Below are 27,258 nucleotides of genomic sequence, written 5' to 3'. Positions count from 1 at the left end.
GGGGCCTCATTTACGAGGTTTTGGAGCAGGACAGTGCTGCAAAGATTATTGCTGCACTGCTCTGCTGCAAAACAAATGGGTAGAAATGTGCACTTTCAATGAGAAAGGGTGCATTCCTGTCTTTTTCTCCTACGTTGGCGCACCTTGGCTTCCAAGCGCCAACGCAGGCACCCTTGCACCATGGTGCAAGGGTGTCTGCATTGCGGAGCTGATTGATGTTGTGCAGGAAGGGGCACCTTCCTGCACAAAATCAGCAATCCGGGTGATTTCCTCGTCCTGTGTGTGCTGCAGCATGCTGCACACATAAAAAAGGAAAAAAAGTAGAGAAAAGAAAACATTTATCTTCATTGTGCCTCCCAAACGCCACCCTTGCGGTGGTGTTAGATTATGACGCAGTTCCAGTTTTAACGTTTCTCACAAATCTGGTAATGCTTCAAATTCCATGCAATTTAAATGAGAACGCCTACAGCTACATCCATGGAATGCCACTTTCATGTGTTTTATGTGACAAAGGGGCACATATTTACAAGGTCATGGAAAGCTGCATAAAGGGGCTTTAAGCAGCATTGTAAATGCTGTGGCACATTGCACCACCGGTGACATTACAGCCGTGCAATAGTGCCACTAGTGCCTCATAAATGAGGCCCTTGAATAAAAGAAGAACTCCTAAAATTAATCCTTGCCAAGGTCAACGACACCATTGATCTCCTGCCATTGCACCTAGGAGTACCAAGGAGACCACCACCACCGCCCCTGTCACCTGAACAACTGGTGGGTGATCATCCAGGGAAAGTGTCAGTATCCTGTCTCTGAATGCGATCGCCGCACTGTTGCCACTGCATGCAGCGCATTCCGCCTCTCTTGTAGAAGCTACTCCATATTGGGGGTTTCTTGTAGTTGTGGCGGGGGACGCCTGCTCCTCCTACCCCTCCTAACCCCTCCTACTATGACTGGCTCCGTGAATGACAGACTGTTACAAAGACCCTTCACTCCTATTCCGCAGCTCCGGGTGGCCAATAGATTCCTGCCAGGTCCAAACTTGTTCAGCAGTGTCAAAAAGAATCTTGTGTTATCATCTGAGACAACTTGCTGCTTTGCTGGGAAGAGGAGGGAGTATTTGAGGCATTGCTTAACCCTCAGAAAAGACCCCTTCTGCCTCGCCCCTCACGTGGCCTAGTCAGGGAAAAATAGTACTGTGGTGTTATCCACTTTCACCTACCCCAGCTTGTGCACCGCCCTCAGGACAGTGTCACAATCCCTGTAGGAGGTGGAAGAGAAAAAGTCTAGGACCTGTGCCCATCAGGAGATGGCTCACCGTCACTCAATGACTCCACTCCACAACAACAAAGAATGGGGAGAGTGCACCTGCTGGCAGTAGGTCATGCAATCATGTTTGAATATATGCCATGGCATCTGCTTCTTCTGCTCCCTTGGGAAGACCCACCAGCCACATATTGTTCCACCAGGAGCAGCCCTCCCTATTCTCTGCTCTTCTTTCTAGTGACTTCACACGTGCCATTAGCTGCTGAACTGCCAATGCTGAGGTCCGGGTAATAGGGTGGCCAGTTCTTGCTCAATGTCGTATACCTTGTCAGTCAGCATGCGATGATCTGCGCGCTCCAGGGTGAAGTCGACTGTAATTTTGTTGATGCGGCCCTCAAGGGAAGTGACCGTTTGATTGAGGAAGGTACCTTTTTCTCTAGAGCCATGAGTACAGAGTCTAGTTTGGAGTCCAGGGTGTCCGCTGTCACCTGCCCCGGTGGACAGCAACCCCGAACAGCTCGTCCACACCTCCCCTGTGTCCAGGCAGCCCATTGTTGCACCAGACACCCAGGCACTATGTATGACATACGGTGCAGTGCAGTGTGGCCAGCTGGCCCCCCTCCTCCAGTCAGGTGTAGCCGGGAATCTTAGTTCAGGCGGCACCAATGGAAATCCCCTGTACATTTTTTCTTCTAAAATTCATAATCATAAAATAAGATTGTTTATTGGTTTAATCCCAGTCCCAGAAAACAGGGTTGTTAAAAGGGAATACTGGGCCCGATTCACAAAAGTAATCTGAGACAAAATCCTAACTTTACGACTTTCGATATTCAGAGGGCATTTAGGAGTAGTAAAGTTAGGAATACTAATTTTTAGGAGTAGTAAAGTTAGGATTCCAAACTTTATTACTCCTAGATGCCCTTTGTGAATACCGAAAGTGAACACAAAGAAAAAGTGGTGTATGTGATTTCTAAAATATTTACATGCAAAAGTATTTTTTATCTAATGTTCATCATTCTTTTCACTAGAATTGATATTCATTAGCATTAGAAAATGTGTATAAAGAAAGAGTTGACCAAATAGCTGTATTGACATGTGTTATATGGACTGAACCTGAGTACTTCACCAACCAGGATAAAAAAAATATATTAATTGGTGGTAATGGTATGAATTCTTAAGCAGCATTGAAAGACCGCTCACTGTGAGAGTTAGATGTGCTCTTCTGTTTCACACATACTTTAAAAACGAGTGATGAAGCCTGGAGGTCCGCAGCATGTAAGATCTTGATGTATATTTAAGGAGTGCTCTGTCGGCCTCTGGCTTCTTTTTCCAGAAGGTAATTTGTTTGTGATTCTTATGGAACAGAAAACAACTCAGGCAATAGTCTATTTTTCTATTTATTCCACCAAATTATATTGAGCCTTTTTCTGCCTCAGCCTTGAAGGGCAAAATGCTAATCCTAAAAAGACTGCTAACCCCCAGGAGCCATTCAAGAAACCAAGGGGCGGATTACGATGGTGGGCCGACAAAGTCCGCCCACCATCGCAGCTGCAAAAGGGACCGCCCGCCATAGGTACGGCGGTCCCGCCATACGAATTAGGATGCGCCCACCAGACTGGTGGGCGCATCCTGTATTTTAACATTGCGGTGGGTGGCAGCACCCACCACAATGTTAAACTTCATGTTGTGCTTTTGTATGTACAATGTGACAGGCACCATGTGGTGCCTGCCACCTTGTACATTCAAATGCAGGGGGGTACCATAGGTACCCCCAATGTGCTGCACCCACCACCACCCCGGGAGCCCACAACGGGCCCCCAAAGGCATTCACCCCCTGTCTTTTTGCTGCCGCCAAAAAAGACAGGCATCCCAATGCCCAATGTGGTGCCTGCACGGCACCGCCGCCATAGCCCCATTGGACCTAGTCCCGCAAGGCGGGTGGAAAAGGACTGCCTTGCGGGACCACGGCGGACGATCTTTCCGTCCACCGCAGTACCTTTCCCATTTCCACCGCCATCCTAATTTGGCGGTGGGAATATTCAGGTTGATGGCGGGAAGTCCGCCACCACCGGGCCTGCGGTCCTCACTGCCGGCCCGGCGGTGGCGGACTTCCCGCCATCATAATCGGCCCCATAGACAACAGACATATATTCACATGTGGGACAGCATTGTCCTACTTGTGACCAACTAAGGTATTGCTTCAGAAGCCGTCGAAAAAGTATAGTATTTCAATCTGGAGATAGCAATTGACTCAACTCCTGAACATCTGTCATAGGTTTAGATCATAGGAAAGATGTTTATTACATATATATCTGAAATAATATTGTGTGGATAGTGACTCTAATTTGATGCCTTCAAAGACCGATCACTAAGTATTCTCACATAAAACGTATTAGCCTTCTACTTCACTAGCAGATTTTTCCCTAAAAAAGCATCGGAAAAACTAATAGATTGCGCCTATGGAAAATCTATTGGCTTTGTCAATGTTTTTTTTTACATGGGAGAGCGTCTGTTTTGGTATGTGCTGTAGCTGTACCTAGTTGGATGTTTTAAACTCATTGTTGGTGGCTTGCAACGGTGTTTATGGATTGATTATTAATAGTGGGTGTCAGGTGTTTTACAGCAATAGAAGACAAGGGTTGTCTTGAGCGCACCTATGTCATGTAGATAGAGGTTCTTGGGGACCTATAAAGATGTCTGGACACCGGATGACCCCAATATGAGTGGTACCATCTGAGGTGCAGTGCGTTCAGAACATTGACGGTAGCTTCAGAGCCGGCATGGGCAGGGCAGAGACGTATGCAGTAATACACCTTCTGTGTTAGCACGTGTATTGGTGCAAACACTGAAGCCATGGAACGATTTTGCAAGTAAAAGCACACATGTCCATCATGAGTCAGCCCGAGACGTGGAAAGTGTGCATGTAAACAACCAGGTCACATCGTCTGCAAGCATTGGATACAATTGCCTTAGTATCTCACGAAAACAAGCTGCATACTCTGGAACACACCGGGTTCTAATAACACTCTGCATAGTTAGTACTTTTATTTTTTCTGAAAAGTTGGCCTGATATTACGCCTAATGAGTACAGATAGGGTAATGTTTGGTTAGCATGGTTCTCCGTGTACCACAGTACCATTCACACTACCAGTGCTCCTGGTCTGGTGGCAGTACTGCTGTCATAGACTGCATCTGATTTCAGACCTTAACTCGAGTGCCGGTTTGTGGGTAAAAACATATTTACACCATAGTTTCAGAGACCAAGTAAGTAAGTAAATCTTTATTGCTTGGTTAATAAAACCGTTGCATTATAATACATAATAAAACACATATATGCAAAACCACATAAAATCGAACCATTGTTATAATTTCATAACAGTAAACTCAATTAAAACCCATTTAGAACTGTAGGTACTTATGTTGAGTCAAAAGGAAGTGGAATCTAAGGTGTAGTACGACCATTAATGTCCATTTTGAGTTGAAGCGCAAATACTTATTTGTGCGCTCTAAGACAGTGCAATGAGAAACAGTAAAATGCAGTAATTCATTTATAAAATTTGGTTTTATAAAACGTAATGAGGGAATGCTATAATATGTCGAGGGCGAGCATGGGCTTAGAAACAGTGACCGCTATGGAAAAGAAAATCCAGAGTGGTCCCTAAGAAGTCAGAGGTAGTGCGATATGAAATTAAGGTGCAAGTGCTTTCACCTTTACAAATTAGGATTTAGACATGATTGCCGGCAAATTGGGATATTGTGGCAGATTTAAGGATGTGAATGCACATTAGAAGAACAGGTGTAGTAATATCCTCTTAAAGAGTTCTCACCTCCTTGCCGCCAGCTCAATCTTTAGAAGTCGCGGTTGCTACCTGGAATCAGCAGTGAAGGGGTTGGGAGTCTGGGATTGGGGATTGTTTAAAAAAAAAAACACCTCCTGGCTGGCCGGCTGGGTGGCAGCCGACCTCTCTCCTACATCCTCTTACAGGCTTCTAGGGAGAAACAGGATGCACGAGGGCTCCCATGCTCCCGCCAGCCAATCACAACACTGCAATGCAGCATTGTGATTGGTCTGAGCACCGTGACATGGCACTCAGCCAGGGGCCTGCCGCCTGCATGGAGAACAGGGAAAGTGTGCATGACTGTTTTGGGCGGCCTGAGAGGGCCAGCCAAACAGTCATTGAGCACTAAGGAGTGTTCTACCACACATCCCCTTTTCTGCAGCCCTCTGCCCTCACGCAGGCTGCCGCAGAAGGAGGACAAAATAAAATGATACTAGCATTACGTTACTATCATTTTATGTTTTCTTTTCTTTTGCTGATTATTGGCAGTGGGGTGACACTTCTCCGCCATAGCGGAGGAGCCGTTACTGATCCTTAATCACAGACTTCTAATCAAAGCTCTGTAGGAAATTAACCATTGCACAGCTCAGACCAATGTCCTTAGGATCAACACTGGCCAACACCATCTCCACTTCCTGCGCAAGAGTTCACGTCGGTCCCCCATGAAGGAATGGCACAGGCATAAGACGTGAATAATGTTCTTTGACTCTTGCATGCATAACCAACAGACATCATACACCGACCCCCTTCTCCATGGGAGAAGATGTCTTAATAGGGGTTATAATCCCCGCCTGTACTTCAGGAAGTGCACCTTGACCAGGTTGCTCTAAGTTTTGCTTAGATAGCCCTGTGGTTTTAGCCTGGTGTAATTTTGACATGTCATCCATCCATGACTGTGCTTAGACAGTTTATCTTTGTCCTCAAGCATTGAAAAAAAAATGTACCTTGGTTTTGGTTAATTATTCAAACTCTAGGTGACCTAAAAAAAAGTTCCAAGTATTTGTTAGGCTGAGGGAGTGGATGGCCTGGTTTAATTAGACCCATGCCGGAAAGCTTAGCCTGAGTTTCAGTTCATGCAAAAGGTGACAGCCCAAGGAGCCCTCCGATGCCATTCTTAGCCTATGACAACAGGACGTGAAGGCCGCCTTCTGAACAAGAGACCGTTTGGCAATGTCGAACTCCAGCCTGTGTACAGGCGCATGTTTAGAAACAGTTGGAAAATTGTCTTCCAATCACAAATAAAATAAAGTTATACGTAAAAAACGATACTATACATTTTTAAGTGTAAAATGTTTCAACTAAAACCTAGGATCCCAAGCTGGACCAGATTAGGTTCAAAAGTGGACAGTCCACCTTGACGAATATGTGGCCCCCAGAAGGGATCAATAGAAATGCTAAATAGCCACATGCCGGTGTGAACCGTAAGTATAGCAACACCCCTGTACTTACAGTACACATTAGTTTGTATGCTGATATTTCATGAGGCTCTCCAATTTGGCCCCACTGCACTGTTAGTCCTGAAGAAAGCCTTTTTCATTTGATAACTAGGCTGAAACATGTAGACCACTATTTTGGATACAAAAGACCATCATAGTCCTTATCAGTATCCACCTATTCCCCTTTTTTAACCTTGCCCTGGGACCTCAAGTTTAAAGTTGTCCAACCCCGACGGAGGATCCTAGAGGCATTATTATCCAACACTTTGTTCTCACTTCCATCACAAAAACCACCTGCTCCACTGTAATCAGGCATCGTAGCACACCTGGGTGTCACTTGGCCGCCCAGGTGGGAATCCAATGATGAAGCATGCCACAAACTAGGTTGGTTGGTGAGGGTTCTTTTTAAAAACCTAATGGTTTTTCTTTCCCGTTCCCTTGGCACTGTGTTGCAGTGTCCTATATTTCCACGTTTGGGTCCATCTCTGTTGTTGTTTGATAATTTTAAACCTATACATACACAGACCCTAATCTTGTGGGATCTTTCTTCATGTCAATAACACTGGTATTATTAAATTTTTACCAAGGGAGGTGCACTCATATAGCTAAGATCTAGATCAAACACTGGCTATTGTCTGCAAATCACCTAGTTAGAGAACCATAACTCCACCAATCACGATGCCTTGAATTTGACCATTATTACTTAAAATGTTGTTATCTTTCAGACATTCCTATGAGAACAAATAAGAAGACAGGTGAGAGCCCTAGGTTAGACCTCACGAGTGTGCATGTTGTGCATGCATAAAGAGGCAGGGACACATTCACTCAGCCCTGACGAAGGCCCCACACCCGATTGGGCTCTTAGAGTGTGCCGAAACATGTTGGCACTAATAAAGGAGACTTTTTTGAATGACTAAATTCAATATGAAACCTCAAAATAAGTTTTTATCTATACCCCAGGTACCCAACAAATAAAGGAGACCTTTGAGTATACCTATAGGTATTTTTAATAGCAACATTTCGCCTGCATCCTTGCTTATCTAGCCTGATTCAATTAAAGAACTCCCAATCCACCTTTGGTTGAGTCCCCCTCGTTGACATCATCCTACCGGGGTGTGGATAGGTGCCGATGATGAAGCATGTTGCGATAAGTGAGTGAGGCGTCTACTCCAATATCTTTGTATATCCAGAAGGTTAACGTTGGGATCCCTTTGACAAGTAGTCAAGAAGTGGTTATAACCCAAAACTATTTGAACATTCCAGTTGCCTTTTGTGTGTGATTCCAGGTCAAAATGTCAGGTGAAAAAGCACTCCAAAGCCCTTTCTCATCTTAACGGCCATTGAGTACAACATACCATTCTCTAGACTGACATGATCAAGACACTAGGCAGAAAATGCAGCACATTAAACCTCGTATCATTAGACTTCATATCAAGCGAAGCAAGAAGGTAACGACGTGAAGACAAGCCTTCCCCAACATTACCCACGTTTTTGTAATACGATCCCAACACAAACTCAGCAAGCTAATTCACAGATTTTTCCAATAAGTAAGTGAAGACTAGTCTCTTCAAAGCAAATCATAAACCATTCCTTGTCATTACTTCAAAATGTTGGTAATGATATTGTGAATATCACATGCTCGCAAAGTGCACGAAAAACTCAATCTAAGAGAACTGTTTATGCAATGACAAAGAGATTGTTCTGAGCAGCCTATCCAGGGATGTTGCTTCACGGAGGTGTTTGAGGTGTAACACCCTCCAATAAATGCATTTTTGGCTTTGTAGTTGGGTTGAGGGCACTGAGTCAGGTCTGCTATCTCTATGTCAGCTTTTCTCATTGTGAGCTGAGAATGAAACAAAACAAGGATCTTTGATGTGAAGAGGAGGAAGAGAGAAACAGAGATACCCACCTGGGGCTGAATTTCAAAACCAGGCCTGACAGTTCGGGCTAAACTTTCCCATTGGGGAAGGGACAATACTGACTTGCATATGGCTGGATCCAAACTGTGGTAGAATGGTGTGCAAAAGGCCTGCCTCATTATAAGAACACTATGTACTATGGCACTTATAATAAGTACAACACACTCAAACGGCCACATGCATCAATGTTCCCATTTGCGAAATCTTAATTGCGAAAATTAAGGAATCGCAATTAAGAATTCGCAAACGGCTATGCATTAAGAAATCGCAATTTTTTTTGCGATTTCTTAATTTTCCTTAATTGCGATTCACAATTTGTGAATCGCAATTAAGGAATCCCTTTTCATTGATTCCTATGGGCCAAGAGGCCCATAGGAATGAATGTGAAGGTATTCTCATTTTGCGATTCGCAATTAAGGAATTGCAAAATGAGAATGCGATTTCAAGGGTGCAGGGGGGGTACAAAGGCCCTGCACCCCTAAATGTACCTTTAAGTACTTTCTACACACACACATGCCCCAAGGGCATGTGTGTGTGTAAAATGAAACTTTCAAAAATGCACTTTTGTGCATTTTTGAAAGTTTTCGCATATTACCATAAAGTTTAACTTCATGTTAATTTACCACTTTCTATTTGCGATTTAGCAATTTAAAAAAAATCATGCATTGCATTTAAGAAATTGCTAAATTGCGATTTCTTAAATGCAATCGCAATTTAAGAAATCGCAAATAAATTGTGATTTCTTAAATTGCGAAAAAAGCTTAATGCATCCCAAATCAATGAATTGCATTCGCAAACGGCCGAATTTTGCGATTTGCACCGTTTGCGAATGCAATTCAGTTTGATGCATGTGGGCATAAATCAAGTCCTCTGTACGAAGGTTAATGACCTACTATTCTGAGCCAGCCTCATGTGCATTACAATTAGCCTCAACTTGGGGCTAGGTGCCAATCAACTGCACCTACAGACCCTATGCTGTTTCTTGGTGGTTTTTAACTTAACAGTTTTAAATATTCATATCTCTAGTTCCCGATTAGAGTTTGATCATATGTGTGTCCATTTTCTTACAAAGCTTTTAGCAACTTAAAAAAATGGGATGATTTTTCAGTTTTTTTAATCTACTTTTTAACTCTTTCAGTACAGCTAACTACTGTACAAATACTTTGGGAGGGGATGTAGCCTTACGGCTAGCGGTCAACCTCGAAGCTGGGGAACCGGGTTCGAGTCTCGGCAAGGACGCTAAGCATCCAGTGATTCTGGGTATATCACTTAATCTTCCCGTGCCTAACAAAAAAAAACATAATTAATGTGTCCATCTGTATCAAAACTGGTGCTCATGTAAAGCACTCTGATACCCGATATCTCGGGTCTAGTTTGTGCTATATAACCCCCCCCCCCCCCCAAATAAAAAGCTACATATTTTAGACTCCAGGGGCTTCATCCAAGGCTTGTTTTGTGAACTTTGTGTCAGATCTGACACATTTGTCCTAAATACTTGTAGCTGGTTTCCATCTTCCCCAATTAATACACTAGTACTTTCCTGCACTAATTAACCACAAAACCAATCATACAATATTTAATTCCACCGCATGAGCGTAATCCAGATAACAATGCTAATAACTGTACAAAAATCAAACATAGTAATCCAACACCGTCCATAAATGCCAATTGTATTTAAAAATAAAAAAGTCAGGATTTTGAGAAAGTATTTCTTCTGTACGAATATGATATAATAAAAGTCCAATGGATAATGCAGTTCTGTGTTCCAAGGGATCTTTCAACAAACAAATTTGAAAATCACAGATTATTCCACGTGTGCATCACATATTACCACATGTGTAATATGCATGCACTGGCAACTACTACATTGAAACTTTCTGTTTATGATTCTACTGCAGTGGTACAATGACACCATCACATTTGTATCCAACTAAACAGCCATTATCTTTTTAAAATCAGTTCCGTTCCCAGAAATACTTAATATCACAGTCTTTCATTTTTTCTTGATAGACTCTGTCAAAGTACTCGCTTTGTGCCACAGTGAAAAAGTTCTTCCAATCTCCACTGATGCCTGCAAAACACGAAAAAGACATGAAGGTAATTAGTATGATGTAAAAAATCTAACTAGGACATCACCATCACCGATGGTGTTTTAGTTTAAACATGACATCTGGTGACTTCGACAACTAGCAGTGGCTGGTCACGGAAATATCAGTGATTGCCTAGCCAGAGTCAAACACAAAGCTGAGGCTAGACTTAAAGATGTGGGGAATGCAGTCATTTGATTCATTAGCCTGTTTATGTCCTTGGTGTCCCTATATTTTGAAGTACTCTGCAATCATGAATGCATTTTAACAGCTTTCATACAGTGCTAGGGGCCACCTTTCAAAGCACTTAGGGGTATATTTACAAGCCCCTAACCCACAGGAATGTCACTATTAACAACATTCCTTTGGCGACCCTTATTGTGACTTAACACTGCCCTGTGGACGATCAGTGTTATGGTGGGCGTTCTGCCTCCACACCCATTGATTTTGAGGCTGCCCCATATTTACAAGGGTGGCACAAATATGGTGCAGCGCCAAAATAAGACCTTGGAAAACCTGGTCTTAACATGGCAAACAGAGGAAAAATGCTTTATTTCTCCTCGTTTTTGCTTTTTCAATGTGTGCTGCATTGTGCATCACACATAGAAACAGCATATTGCCATGAGCGGACGCGCGATCGTAAGAACAGAAACCTAATTGAATCTGCTGCTATTTTTGCCTTATTTTGCACAATCTGTTTTTAAAATATACTTGTTACAATGATTTTAACCAAATACTAAATTGAGAGGCTCGTGCTAACTGCTGCACTTACGGTTGAGGCCACTGCGCTGGTGTTGGAAATTCAGATTGCCCTTCCCCGGTCCACCGCGGGAGAATCCCATTTGTTGTGGAGGGAGGAGGCACTTCCGGCGGCAGGGGCGGGTGGTGTTAGAGCAGCCTGCCTTCCCCATAAAACCGGATGACAGCCAGGGCGTGCAGCAGAAGCGCGATCGTAAGAACAGAAACCTAATTGAATCTGCTGCTATTTTTGCCTTATTTTGCACAATCTGTTTTTAAAATATACTCGTTACAGTAATTTTAATTAAATACTAAATTGAGAGGCTCGTGCTAACTGCTGCACTTACGGTTGAGGCCACTGCTCTGGTGTTGGGAATTCAGATTGCCCTTCCCCGGTCCACCGCCGGAGAATCCCGTTTGTTGTGGAGGGAGGAGGCACTTCCGGCGGCAGGGGCGGGTGGTGTAAGAGCGGCCTGCCTTCCCCATAAAACCGGATGACAGCAAGGACGCACAGCGGACGTGCGCAGCGGGCGCACCGAATGCGCGCCAAAGGCAAGCCCGTCTGCGCCTGTCCGCGACAGGACGGGGCCAGGGGCCACCACCCCTGCCGGTACGATTTCCTTAACTCGCCACAGTGCCCAACAGCTTCACAAACTATGCCCCATACTGGGGGAGAAGTGCAAGCATAGTTTCAGTCTGGAGAACCAGGATAAAACCTGCATTAACTGCTCTTATACCATAAACCGTAAACTGAAGTGCAGAGAGAGGGGACAGACGCTCAATCTCTCCCTGATCAACTGCAGATCGCTGCGGAAACACAGGGTGGAAATACATGACCATCTGGTAGATAAGCAGGTGGATGTCTTATTCCTTACCGAGACGTGGCTTGACGACACCTCGGCACCCGAAATCTTAGAAGCCCTCCCTTATGGCTATGAGATTAGCAGAATTGATAGAACGAAGGATAGGGGTGGTGGGATTGCCATAATATGCAAACATGAAATCCAGTGCATCCTAGAGATGGTAGATGTTGAAGACAGTGAATCTGGTCTCTTTACGATTTCAGCATCGAAGAATCACATCCTCAAGGGACTCCTGGTTTACAGACCACCAGGACCGGGGGCACGCTTCGCTGCTAGTTTGGTAGAGAACTTAATCCAGCCAGCCCTCAGGTATGAGACGTTTCTTCTGTTGGGAGACTTGAACCTCCACTTTGACGAGACTAGCAATATGGAGGCGCAGGAGATCTGGCAGGAACTGGCTGCACTCCAACTTACTCTGAAATCAGAGAAGCCCACTCACTGCCATGGTCATCTCCTGGACCCGATATTTGCAAACTGGGAGATGCTGCACATAGAGCCCCCCACACCTGTGGTATGGTCCGACCACTTTCTGATCTCTTTTAAGGCAGGAACACCCACAATCCCAACCCAGAGTAAGCAGGGAACAAAGATTAAAAGAGGCAGAGGCACTAAATAAGGCCCTAAATCAGGGTGGGCCCCAAGGAGGTCGGGGGATCGAGGCAGCATGTACGGCACTGGACAAACGCATCACGGAGGCACTGGACAGCACGGCGCCTAGGTCGAATAACGCACCGAGGAGGCAGTCCAAGTCCGCCCCATGGTTCGGGATGGAACTTCGGTGCAAGAAAGCCGACTGTAAACGTCTGGAGAGGAAATGGAGGAAAGGGTTCTTCGAGGAAGCAAGGGCGGCCTATAAAAGTATGTTGCAAGATTACCACGCCTTAATCAGGAAAACAAGTAAATCCTGTTATTGTAACAGGATAGAGGAAGCAGACAACTCAGCGAAGGAGCTGTTTTCCGTCTATAAAGAGATCTCTAATCTCTCTAGTACTGCGGCCCCTATGACTGAGTCAGAGGAGTCCTGCAATTTGATAGCAGAGTTCTTTTCACAAAAGGTAGAGAAGATCTACTCCTCATTCCCGGCTACGGCTAGAGAAGGCCACCCAGGAGGAGAGATCTCTACCATTGTGACAAGCACGGACTGCCTCGAAATTTTCACTGTTCCTTCCCGGGTGGTTATCTGTACCATAGCAGGCAGTATCAACTTAGGCTCCCCCAAAGACCCTGCGTCACCTAAAACACTGAAAGGAAGTGTGGAGACTCTGGAGCCTTATATCAGATATTTACTAGAGCTGTCCTTTGAGGAAGTCAGGGTTCCTAAAGCTTGGAAGGAGGCCGTGGTGCTCCCCCTGAAGAAAAAACCTAATATCAGTATGGAGCATATGGAGAATCTGCGCCCCATCTCACTCCTGCCATACTTCACTAAAATCACTGAGAAGGTTGTCAATAATAGACTGCTCTATCCCACTCAATCGGGCTTCCGTGCACTCCACTCGACCGAGTCAGCACTGCTGTTAGCCACAGAAACCTTGCGAAAACATGCTGATGAGGGCCACACGGCGGCACTGATCCTGTTGGATCTCAGTGTCGCATTCGACACGATAGCCCATCATACGCTGTTACATTGCTTAAAGAGGGGAGGAGTGGTGGAGAAAGCATGGAAATGGTTGGAGTCCTTCCTGTCGGACCGGAGTTACCAGGTGGCACAAGGCACGTTTTGATCTAACCCCATTTGCTTGAAGCAGGGGGTGCCCCAGGGGTCCAGCCTAAGCCCTACCCTCTTCAATTTATATATAACACCAGTGGCCGAAATCATAGGGAAATTTGGGCTGGAAGTCGTGTCATATGCAGATGACACGCAACTAGTGGTGGGCTTGACCCAGCCGAAGGAGCTGGCAGCTGCCAACTTCCGGTCATGTCTGCAGGAACTGGCGGCGTGGATGGCCGACAACTGCCTTAAATTGAACGGAAACAAGACAGAGGTCTTGATTGTGGGTAGGGCTCCGTCAGTGTGGACCTCGGCATGGTGGCCTACATCACTGGGCCCTTTACCCAATCCCAGCAATCTAGTGAAGAACCTAGGGATGTGGATCGATGACAAGATCTCATTCGAGTACCACACCAAATGATTGCCAGGCACATGCTTCGGCACGATGCGGGTCCTTAGGAAGACATTGGACTATCTGCCGGTGAAAGCGAGAAAGTCCATGGTCCACGCATTAATTACATCAAGGCTGGACTATGGCAATGTCCTATATCTGGGAGCCAGTGCCAAATGTTTACAGAGGCTACAGCGGCCCGTTTGGTTCTGATGCTGCCCAAGAGAGCCCCTCCAAGAGAGCACTGAGAACACTGCACTGGCTTCCAATAAGGGAACATGTGGCATTCAAAGCACTATGTGTTTGCCACCGCATCCTACAAAGAAAAGGACCTACCTACCTGCACAACCTGCTTACGCCATACCGCCAAGCCCGTAAACTGAGATCCAGCGGAACAGGGATGATGTTGGCGCCTAAGTTCAGGAGAGTAAGAATGGGAGGCCACTCCTTTCGCGTCATGGCTGCTCAGAAATGGAACAAACTTCCTCTGGAGCTCCGGCTGGAGAAATCAGAGCTCAAGTTCCGCAAAGAGCTGAAAACATTCCTGTTCCCTAAATAGTAGGACCAGGCTTTGCTAGGGTATGTGCGAGTGGGCAGTATCGGCAGCTGATTAGCTTCAACGCAGCAGTCCATAGCGCGGGGACACACTAGTACAGTGTAACCAGGCGCTTTACAAGCTTAAATAATAATAATAATAATAATAATAATGAATGATTGTTTGTCTGCAGGAAGGTGTCCCTTCCTACATATAAAACAATCATTATAAAGTGGCGATTTGTAACATCTATGTGTACTGCACACTGCAGCATACATAAGAACACCTTCCTGCACATAAACAATCACTCTCCCCAATGCAGGCTCCCTCACACTATGGTGAAAGGGTGCCTGCATTGGGGCTAGGGAGTTTAATTTAGCGCCAGTGCTAAGGTAAATGCAGGGGTGCACCATATCTTTGTACATATGGCGCATCCCTGCGTTTTTAGAATGGCGGAGCATGGCGTTAGCACATTTTGTTTAATGCTATGCTCCGTTATTCAGTTATACACATGCCCACTAATCTTAACAAAGTAAAGCTACATTTAGAGGAACGTAGCCAAACAGGATGTGCTGGTCCAGCCTATAGTAAAGCAATGTTTTTGGCTATCAAGATTTTACTGTCTATTCATTGATCAGCTTGAAAACAAACACAAATAATCTTACCAGGGCCTTCCAGGGCTATAATATGCCCCAATCAATTTATTTAATGGTACTACATCCACCAGCCTAGACAAAAGAATACAAGCGTATTTTGTTCCTTGGTACAAGTCTGCACATTCTCTACTTCGTGAAAGTTTCTTGGATCAAGAATCTACTGGGCTTCCTCATACCTTGTGACACGGTATGAGGAAGCCCAAATGATAAATAGGGCGATACCGGACAGCTACTGATGGGTATCCTTCAATACTAACGGGTATCTTGCGGTAGTATTCACACTTTATAGATTACTACGTTGGCTTTATTTGGTAGTTTCATGTCATACTAAAGTAGAGAGTTGTTTCTAGTCCAGACCCATGGACATTTTTGTTTGTTTAGGATGTTGTTTGGGGGGCTGTGTCCATGTGGTCGTTAAACATGCCCTAGGACCCTCAATAAGTGGTTTGTGTTGATGAGCCTCTACTGCCTCACCATGCCGTAGGGACCGGGCCGCCCCCACCTGGCATCGAAAATCGGTGGGAGAGATTGCCCCATGGTGCATCTAAGCCACGAGGTGCGAAGTGATCCACAGGAAGACGGGGTCTGGGGCGTGGACCAGTGCAGCTTGCGCCATCACTGGTTCCACTCTCCTCTGGCCTGGCAGGCTGAGCAGGACTAAATGAGGTGGCTGACTCCGCACGACTGGCCTCCCAGGGAGCACCTCTACCACGGGCCTTGTAGGCTTGGTGATCTGTCCAGCAACTGGGGAGTCCCTCCTGATGGCTCAGCGGGCCTCCCAGGAACCTTTACAACCTGCACATAAAAGATAAGTTAAAAGCTGTGAAGGAGTGGCCCACCCATTCATTGCGTGTGGGATCGGCGGGTGTGTCCGGCTGCGGCGTGGTTGAGCCACTGGGGTGACGCAGCAGTGCTGATGAGCCCATAGGCAGGTGGAGATTGGCCTGCGGGTCTGGGTTGCTGGAGAGATCACCAGCCCAGCTTTCCTTTGCTGGTGCAATGGACCTTGTACGCCTAAATTTCCTGGGGTCCCCCTTCCTGCAGTGTGGTGGTGGGCAGGTGGGGGCCCCCTTCTGCCAAGGTGGTGTCATCGCCTGGTTGTCTACCCCTCTCCTGCCAACAGTCTTTGGGGGCATATAACATTTTGCTCAACACTGACCTCTTGAGGAGCATTGCATCAGCCCAAGTGCAGAGCCGTGGTGAACCCCCAGGGCCTCAGCCTTCTTAATAGCTTGACACTGTTGCCTTTGCAAACTGGTGGGCCATGTCCTTCCTCAATACGGTGAAAATGGGCGGAAGGGCCACATGACTGCGGAGGTCCTGCGAGGCTGGCTCTTCCCGTCTCTGAGAACCTGGCACTAATAAATTCTGGACAATATACCGTTAGCTGCAGCTAATAACCCCTCCTCCCCACTATTTCTGCTGGCTGACACACTTTAGAGGGCCCTGTGCAATACCCCACAGGTACACACCCGGTATGCCATGTTCTGAATCTACAAAAGAAAATCTAGTGACATCCCTCTGGTCTAAAAGTGACCCCTGCAGATCCAGAAGGGTCAATGACTTCCCGGACCTCAACAATGGAAACCTCAGCTATGGCACCAATCACAGAGGGCTACATGGGCTGCTTCTTACAATAGATTTGTTAAGACATTAGCTCCTTTAAAGAAGATTTCAAAGCCGGTCTGAAGGATATATGCAAGGAGAGCAGCGATAGGGGAGCAGGTGGATGATCTTGAGCACACCGTGGATGCCATATCGGAGGACCAGGCGGTGTTTTTGTGACTAGTTGTGGCCCTAGAAGAACAGAACATTGAAATCCAAGCTGGAAGACTTGGAAAACAGAAGTTGGTGTAACAATATACCAATACGAGGAGTCCCTAGTGGTACTGAGGGCACCGACACTCAGTACAACTCTACAAGGATTTCTCCCCCATCTCATTGTGGAAGAGATGGAACTTTAAACCGACCACTGACAAATTGCGTGAACTGGGAATTCGCTGTCAGTGGGGACATCCCTTTGCCCTCCTCTTCCTGTGGGAGGGTAAATGCAGATCATTGAGATCACTGTAGGGGACAAAGCCCCTGATGGACATCCCCAGCGACGCAGGTAACCAAGCTTATTCCCAATCTCGGGTTCCTCAAGTAAAAGATATTCGCCCAGCCTGGACCACAGTCATGCCTAAACACCCGACACGATTAATAACAGGGGGTGGTGATGGACAGAGTATCTGAATTAAGCAGAACACTCCTACCCAGTCAAAAGATCAGGGCTTGATCCATCACCGGTTTTTAGCTCACTGCACCATCCCAGTTCAGAACCTGGCTACATGCAAATTAGTCTGGCCCTGGCCCAGTGCATCATGGGAACAGGGCAGACCAAACTACCAAGCCAATTCTTCACTGGAAAGGAAACAAGCTTCCGGGGACCGGTTTCTGGCATTGCAGCCGTCTTCGGCCCGGATTGCTTGAATCCTGATGGAGCAGTGAGCAAGGGACTCACATCTGAGTATACCCTTCCACACTTGTGGTGGCCAAAATGATTCATAACAGGGGGTGGTGATGGACAGAGTATCTGAATTAAGCAGAACACTCCTACCCATGCAAAAGATCAGGGCTTGATCCATCACCGTTTTTTAGCCCACTGCACCATCCCAGTTCAGAACCTGGCTACATGCAAATTAGTCTGGCCCTGGCCCAGTGCATCATGGGAACATGGCAGACCAAACTACCAAGCCAATTCTTCACTGGAAAGGAAACAAGCTACCGGGGACCGGTTTCTGGCATTGCAGCCGTCTTCGGCACGGCTTGCATGAATCCTGATGGTGCAGTGAGCAAGGGACTCACATCTGAGTATACCCTTCCACACTTGTGGTGGCCAAAACGATTCATAACAGGGGGTGGTGATGGACAGAGTATCTGAATTAAGCAGAACACTCCTACTCAGTCAAAAGATCAGGGCTTGATCCATCACCGTTTTTTAGCTCACTGCACCATCCCAGTTCAGAACCTGGCTACATGCAAATTAGTCTGGCCCTGGCCCAGTGCATCATGGGAACAGGGCAGACCAAACTACCAAGCCAATTCTTCACTGGAAAGGAAACAAGCTTCCGGGGACCGGTTTCTGGCATTGCAGCCGTCTTCGGCCCGGCTTGCTTGAATCCTGATGGTGCAGTGAGCAAGGGACTCACATCTGAGAATACCCTTCCACACTTGTGGTGGCCAAAACGATTCATAACAGGGGGTGGTGATGGACAGAGTATCTGAATTAAGCAGAACACTCCTGCCCAGTCAAAAGATCAGGGCTTGATCCATCGCCGTTTTTTAGCTCACTGCACCATCCCAGTTCAGAACCTGGCTACATGCAAATTAGTCTGGCCCTGGCCCAGTGCATCATGGGAACAGGGCAGACCAAACTACCAAGCCAATTCTTCACTGGAAAGGAAACAAGCTGCCGAAGACGGCTGTAATGCCAGAAACCGGTCCCCGGAAGCTTGTTTCCTTTCCAGTGAAGAATTGGCTTGGTAGTTTGGTCTGCCCTGTTCCCATGATGCACTGGGCCAGGGACAGACTGATTTGCATGTAGCCAGGTTCTGAACTGGGATGGTGCAGTGAGCTAAAAAACGGTGATGGAACAAGCCCTGATCTGTTGACTGGGTAGGAGTGTTCTGATTAACTCAGATACTCTGTCCATCACCACCCCCTTTTTGAAATTATTTTGGCCACCATGAGTGTGGAAGGGTATGCTCAGACATGAGTCCCTTGCTCACTGCACCATCAGGATTCAAGCAAGCCGGGCCGAAGACGGCTGTAATGCCAGAAACCGGTCCCCGGAAGCTTGTTTCCTTTCCAGTGAAGAATTGGCTTGGTAGTTTGGTCTGCCCTGTTCCCATGATGCACTGGGCCAGGGACAGACTAATTTGCATGTAGCCAGGTTCTGAACTGGGATGGTGCAGTGAGCTAAAAAACGGTGATGGATCAAGCCCTGATCTGTTGACTGGGTAGGAGTGTTCTGATTAACTCAGATACTCTGTCCATCACCACCCCCTTTTTGAAATTATTTTGGCCACCATGAGTGTGGAAGGGTATGCTCAGACATGAGTCCCTTGCTCACTGCACCATCAGGATTCAAGCAAGCCGGGCCGAAGACGGCTGTAATGCCAGAAACCGGTCCCCGGAAGCTTGTTTCCTTTCCAGTGAAGAATTGGCTTGGTAGTTTGGTCTGCCTTGTTCCCATGATGCCCTGGGCCAGGGACAGACTAATTTGCATGTAGCCAGGTTCTGAACTGGGATGGTGCAGTGAGCTAAAAAACGGTGATGGATCAAGCCCTGATCTGTTGACTGGGTAGGAGTGTTCTGATTAACTCAGATACTCTGTCCATCACCACCCCCTTTTTGAAATTATTTTGGCCACCATGAGTGTGGAAGGGTATGCTCAGACATGAGTCCCTTGCTCCCTGCACCATCAGGATTCAAGCAAGCCGGGCCGAAGACGGCTGTAATGCCAGAAACCGGTCCCCGGAAGCTTGTTTCCTTTCCAGTGAAGAATTGGCTTGGTAGTTTGGTCTGCCTTGTTCCCATGATGTACTGGGCCAGGGACAGACTAATTTGCATGTAGCCAGGTTCTGAACTGGGATGGTGCAGTGAGCTAAAAAACGGTGATGGATCAAGCCCTGATCTGTTGACTGGGTAGGAGTGTTCTGATTAACTCAGATACTCTGTCCATCACCACCCCCTTTTTGAAATTAAACACCCGACAAGCAGCAAATAGAGGCATCCACGCAAGAAACCAAACGAGACGTTATACACCATCCCCGCAGTCTTGGGGGTGGACCATCACCGGCACGATAGACCACGAGAGCCCCTTAAATCTATCTCTTTCCTCGCCCAGGTCGGCAGTTGCTCACCTCTAATTCTGTCCAATGACTCACTGTTGTTTCCTCTGCATCGCTGGGCCACAGGGATCAGGTTAGATCTCTTCATTTGAATAATGAGAAACCTCTGCCTCCCCTTGAATTGCCAACCCCGACGACCGCCCCTCCAGGAAGATGACCCCTCCACGGAAATTGGAGCACAATGTGCTGGCTTCAGTGATGAGTGTAGGTCACTGTTGTGCCCTGTTGGCCCCCTGTTGACTTTTGTTGTGTGTTTTCTCCCTTTCAGGTCAGATTGTAGAGAGGCTGAGTTCTGCTGCACTTGATATGTGTTCCTCTCTGCATGATGAGATCTAGGAGATGTAAAAGATGCGCAATACTGCTCCTGCCTCCTCTGCAACTACTGAGAGATCGATGTGGCTTGGGGTGGCATTGGGAACACAGGAGTTCTGTGCCTATCTGGAGATGGGAGGATTGACCTCGCTCTCCTCTATCTTATTGTGTTGGAATGCTTCTTGGAACAAACTCCTTAACTGGTGCCTGTCTCACTCCAAGCTCCGGCTACAACTGCAGTAATGGCGGGAGGTAATAAATTGTTATCTCTAAATGTTGGGGGCCTAAACTGCCCTAAAAAGCTCAAAGAAGTATGCCAATATATACTACACCATGACCGTGACACCCTCCTCCTGCAGAAGACCCACCTGTTTAAGGTGGACTGTCAGCGCATGGTGCACCTGAGATACCCAAAACACCAGTGGACGTACACTACTACGAGAACTCTCAGGGTGGGCATTTTATGTAAAGCAGGTTTCTACACTTCGGAAGTTAGGGTGGTGCAGAACAGGGAATGTCGCTATGCTGCACTGCATCTCCTACAGGGGCAACGCAAGCTTACTATTCTTAACCTTTATGTGCCAAACACCTCTAAAGATGCTTATCTCAGCAGGGTCTTAAAAGAACAACTTGAGAGGGTATAGGACGACATCATGGTGTGTGGGGATTTTAACTTGGTATAGGATCCCAGATTTGATCATAGTGGAACCACATTCCAAATTTCTGGAGCCTTGTTGCAGCATCTTAAACGCGATATCAGATACCTGAGGCTAGTTGATGCGTGTCGCTAAAAACATCCAGGCACACTGGATTATTTCTTCCACTCTCATATACATGCTTCCTATTCTCGCATTGACTATGCTTTGGTCACCTACTCTCACGTTTGCCGCCTGCACACTATCAATCTCAGATAATGCACACATAGACCTGACATGGAAGGGCAGAAGGCATGATGCAAAGGCTGCACTGCCCTGGCGCTTACCCCAACATTTACTGCGCGACTCGGTGGACGTAGCAGAAATTCTGAAGGCATCACTGAAAATTTCTCCCTTAATAACTGTCCCGAGCTTTCCCTGAACTCTATTTGGGATGGCTTTAAGGCCACCATTCGGGGCATAATCACATCTATCACAATCACCCAAGGTAGGGATACAGGTTACTGTGAGGGGATGGATAAAGTGGGCAGACTCCTAGCCCCTAGGCTTCGCCAAGCACGGTCTAAATCACACATTGCTGGGCTATGGTCAAAAGATGGGAGATGAGAAAGATAAACTCCAGAGTTTCTGTGATTATTACACAGGCTATATTCCCGGGAAGAACCAATTTTGCGGGGGGGACTGAATCATATCTGGAGGTCTGTGAGTGGGAGACACGGTGCCCCCACCATTCTGATCCTTTAGATGTGCGAATCAACCTTGAGGAACCTCAGGAAGTGGTGAGGGACCTTCCCCGGGGCAAAACCCCTATCCCAGATGGCCTCCCATCCTCTTTCTATCGTCTCTTCCTGCCTGAACTGCAGGGTTTCCTGATACACCTATTCAATTCCTTCACAGATAAGACACGGCTGACACCTACAATGGCTCCAGACAAAATCTCTCTTATACATACAGAGGGAAAAGACCCTGCACTTTGCTCTTCGTACCATCCCATAGCACTGCTCCACACGGACAGAAAATTATTTACCCAAAAAAAAAAATTCTGGTAAAACGGCTGGAACCCTTCCTCCTGGGCCTCATCGACCCTGACCAAGTGTTTTTTAGGCCTGGGGGGTAAATTCCGTCCTGCTCGCGGAATTTGCGTAACTACCTGAAATTCTGCATTCCGCGTCTTTGCGGAATTTTTTCTTGTTCGCGTTCTCAAAATGCGTATTCGCAAGATATTTCCCCACGAGCACGCAAACAGCTTTCGCAAACGGGAAAAAAAATTGCAAACAAGCAATTCCGCGTGTTTGCGAAATTTCTACGTGTTCGCGGAGATTTTTACCGTTTTTGCAGAGTTTTGCGTTGCGCGACAACGCAAATTCCACCCACCCCTAGTGGTTTTAATAAGCTATAGACAGGGGGTAGGCAATGTTTGCCGTATTGCCCACTTAGTGGATAAGGCACAACGTCATAATATATCTGCATGCTTCCTCTCGCTTGATGCGGAGAAGGCCTTTGACAGTGTAAATTGGTTGTTCCTACGAGCTGTCCTACAGAAGATTGGGCTCGGCCCGGAACTGCTCTCTAAGATAATGGCATTATACATGGCACCAGTAGCGAGGGCCTGAGTAAATGGGCAGCTTACAAAACCTGTTACCATTCTGCATTGTACGTGACAAGGGTGCGCATTGTCACCCATTCTATTTGCGCTAGTGGTGGAGTTGCTGGCCATCATGATTTGTAACACGGAGGCAGTGCAGGACATTCCCTTTGGGGGACGACAACATAAGATCAGTCTATTTGTGTATTACATGCTCCTTACACTCACACAGCCCGAGACCTCACTCCTAGGGGTGGTCCACTGCCAATAGGCCCACGAGGTAGTATCTGGTTTTAGAATAAATATGTCCAAACCTTCGGTGCTTAATTTAAACATTCCGGCATAGGACATCCCTGTCTTACAAAGACTAGCACCATTTCAGTGGTCCTGGGGCACCATCAAATACTTGGGCCCCATACACTCTTGCAGAGATGGAAATCTCTTTATATCTCTTGGCTAGGGTGGGTGAATGTCACAAACATTAATGTTCTCCCGTGCGTCCTTTATCTATTCCAAACGCCACCCGCACCGATTCCGCAGGAAGATATCTTGAAACTCCATTGGGACGTTCTGATTTTTATCTGGAATGGCAAGCATCCCCGAATAGCGAATAGCCTGCTGATGCTCTTGCGGAACATGGGAGGTTTAGCATTGCCCCAACGTTTAGGAATATTATTGGGCTGCCTAGGTATGCTATATCTCAGAGTGGGTGGTGCGGGAGAGCGAAAAGCACTGGCTCCCCGTGGCTCGGGCAGTGACATGTCACCTACTGCGGGACCTGGTGTAATTGCCCGAACACGCTCAACCCCAATGCATACATTGCAACGCTGACACAAACGTTTCTTGGTATCTGGAATAGGGTGACCTCTATAAAGGGACTTACTACGTTCTCATCCCCAAACACCCAGATAGAATGCAATCCCCAATTTCCCCCGGCCCTTTTTCCCAATGTGTTCCGACACTGAAGTGAGGTGGAATGCCGGACACTTAGTGACGTATTCATGCAAATAAAATCTACCTCTCCTTTCCTGATCCAGCCATTGTCTCACTCTCACATCGCTCGGATTCAGCCCCTGACACGGTAACTCCCTCTCACAACAAGCTGGAGTCCATTCCACTGTTGAATCTGGAAACATTGGAGTCGTTGGCCCATCAAATAAAATCCGGCTCGCCGTGTGACCCTGCCCTCCCGGGTTCGCTGGGGTTGGCCAGTAAAACCATTTTCCCTGCTCTCCTGGAATTGTTGAACTCCTCCATCTTGAGTGGGACGGTACCGGCGACATGGAAGCATGCAATGGTACGGGCCCTGTTAAAAAAACCTTCCCTCGACCCAGCTAACCCTAGCAACTATCGCCCGATTTCTCTGCTCCCGTGGGCATCTAAGATCCTGGAGAAGCACGTCAATACCATTCTGACGAAGTTCCTCGAGGAAAACCATCTCCTCGATGCGTCCCAGACGGGTTTTCGCCCTAAACATGGGACAGAGACTGCTCTGCTGGCTGTGACTGAGGAGGCGAGACGGATCAAGGATCTCGGGGGGGGGTCAGTGGCAGTGATCCTCCTCGATCTAAGTGCCGCGTTTGACACGGTACATCATAAAATTCTGATGAACCGTCTCGCCGACCTGGGAGTGTCCGGAGAAGCCCTGGTCTGGTTCGAGTCTTTTCTATCGGACAGAACCTTCCAGGTCTTTGACGGCACATCCATGTCATCAAGCAGGCCTTTGGGGTGTGGAGTTCCGCAGGGTTCATCCTTGAGCCCTACGCTCTTCAACGCATACATGAGGCCGCTGGCTGGGATTGTTCGTCCGCATGGCATTAACATCATTTCCTATGCGGACGACACCCAGCTGGTGGTCTCCCATGCGCAGAAGAGTGGCCTCCAATCACCGCCCAATTTAGCGGCGTGCCTGGAGGAAGTAAGGAGTTGGATGATGAGCTCATGTCTGAAGCTCAACGACGACAAGACCGAGCTCATGCTCCTGGGCCCGGCGGCCCCCTCTACTGTGGATCTGTTATGGCCCGCGAGCATGGGGGCGGCTCCTGCCCCCAGAGATAACATCAAAAGTCTGGGGGTATGGTTGGACAAGTCGCTGAGCCTCAATGCAAAGGCCACCAAGGTGTCGGCCACCTGTTTTGGCCTCCTCAGGGTGATCAAAAAAATTCTCCCCCTTCTTCCATTTGAGGCCAGACAAATAATCATACAGGGCCTTGTCCAATCCCGCCTGGACTTTAATAATGCCCTCTATCTTGGAGCCCCCGACTACACCCTGAAAAAACTCCAGCGCATTCAAAACTGTGCTGCCCGTGCGCTACTGGGAGTTCCACGAAGAACTTCAATAAAAACTGACCTAAGAACTCTACACTGGTTGCCTGTTAGGGACAGAGTGAAGTTCAAAGCTCTGTGCATTGCGCATCAGACCCTCTGGAAAATGGGTCCAGAAATCAATCGTCCCCTGATTTCCCCTTACTTGCCCAACAAGGTGCTTAGATCCTCAACTGCATCACTGGCCAAGATTCCCAGAATCTTCAGAGCCAGAACAGGAGGACGCTCGTTTTCGTACAATGTGTCAAGATTGTTGAACACCCTTCCTTTGCAGCTGAGAAGCAACCCCAACTTGACCAGTTTCCGGAAACAGCTCAAAACCTTTTTGTTTCAGTAGCTACAAACCTCCAGTTCTTCTGAGGGTTTCTTGTTTAGCTCAGCGCCTGGACGCCTCAGGGCAACTGTAGCGCTTTATACATTTTATTTTCATTTCATTTCATGCGGATTAACATGAAGTCCTTCGAACAGTGCAAGGTAGATTTCCAGCTTTCTGATGCCTTGGCTTCAATACTGTCAATTCCACCTTTGGGCCTTACACCGGTCAGTATATCCTGCAGCCGTTCGCCATCACACCCCTTTCGAAAGTGCTAGTTCCAAGGGCCTCATATCCTACACATCGAATGGGAGACTCTGTGGCTATATAGCCCTAAAACACATCGAAGCATCTCGTTTAGAGAAACAGCTCATGAGCTGATGTTTCAATGGTGCTGTACACCAGTTCTACTCTCAGACATTTACCTGGGAACCGCTCCCTACTGTTGGCGCTGTGGGAAAGAAGTACAAGACTTTCAACACATATGGTGGTCTTGCAGGTTATAACGCTGTACTGGAAAGAAATCCTGGGTCACATCGAGGAGGTAATAGGCTATCCTATCCAGTTCTCATATCTCACAGCTATCTTAGGCATTAGATCCCCAGACTTATAAGCTATGACCCATGCTGATTGAAAGCTCATTAGTCATCTTATCCTAGCAGCTTGTCAACTTATAGCTCTCATATAGAAACAGGCGCCCCTTCCCAGTGCTATGGTTTACCTGCTTCTGGCGTATTCTAGCTATGGAATGGGTATCTCATAACTTAGCAAAAACAGAGAAGCAGTTTCAACACAAATGGAAACCTCTCATTCAGTACCTGATGCGCTTAGAATTGGCTTGCTTCAGACCTGTGCAGCTGCTTTTCAGGTCTCGGACTAGGTAGCGCATGCGCTGTCTCGTCAGAGAGATACTGTATTCTGCTGTTTGAGTCCTAGCCAGCCGGCAGACTGATGGTTTACACCGTCTTGTTTTACATTTGGACTGCTGTTGTTTCCTGGATGCCCGTGGACCCTTAAACTCCTGCAAGAATCCCGGGGAGAGACCAGAGCCAGTCCGGTTAGTGGGTGTGGGACTGCGAGTCCCAGCAGGATAAGCGCGTGAGGCACCAGCGCACCTGCAACTCTTCCCGCCCCACCCCTCCCCCTGCTGCTGATAACGGATCGCGGCCCCCGCTTCGCGGGAGCCACTCGCAGCCGTCTTGTTTTACATTTGGACTGCTGTTGTTTCCTGGATGCCCGTGGACCCATAAACTCCTGCAAGAATCCCGGGGAGAGACCAGAGCCAGTCCGGTTAGTGGGTGTGGGACTGCGAGTCCCAGCAGGATAAGCGCGTGAGGCACCAGCGCACCTGCGACTCTTCCCGCCCCACTCCCTCCCCTGTATTTAACTCCACCTACTCTCGCGAACGCGGGACGCACGCGGGACGGAGCTCGGGGCGAAGCCCGGGCAAAGGGCGGGCCCTCTGAGGCCCTCACAGACCGAGTGAGGCCGGGCAGGGCCTACTCTCTTCCATCTATTGATTCCTACTGTTATTTGGTCCACTTATCCACAATGGCCCAAAGTCCGGGCCAACCACTTCCTGAGAAGGCTGGGTGTAGTTTTAACGGCCCCCTTGACAATTATTTCACAAAGGCTCTCATCGATCCAGATAGGGAGAAGACTCTGGCAGAGCGTAGGGCAGAGCGCCGTCGCTCTGTCGAAAGTATGAAGAATAAGGTTTCCGCAGATTCCCCGCTC

The 27,258-nt window shown here is 47.4% G+C and overlaps 1 protein-coding gene across 2 annotated transcripts in view; it reads right to left on the bottom strand.

Moving 5' to 3' along the window:
* Positions 1-10,017: 10,017 nt before the first annotated feature.
* LOC144770433 (sulfotransferase 2B1-like) overlaps positions 10,018-27,258 on the bottom strand; it is a 668,739-nt gene continuing 651,498 nt past the window's right edge. For both annotated transcript variants that reach the window (XM_078654944.1, XM_078654945.1), the window contains one exon: positions 10,018-10,528. In XM_078654944.1, the coding sequence (XP_078511070.1) occupies positions 10,413-10,528 (116 nt within the window). In that variant the 3' untranslated portion in view covers positions 10,018-10,412. The remainder of the gene's footprint in view (positions 10,529-27,258) is intronic.

This window comes from Lissotriton helveticus, chromosome 7, assembly GCF_964261635.1.
Source record: "Lissotriton helveticus chromosome 7, aLisHel1.1, whole genome shotgun sequence".
In the NCBI taxonomy this organism is placed as follows: Eukaryota; Metazoa; Chordata; class Amphibia; order Caudata; family Salamandridae; genus Lissotriton; species Lissotriton helveticus.
This window is presented reverse-complemented; position numbering and strand designations above follow the sequence as displayed.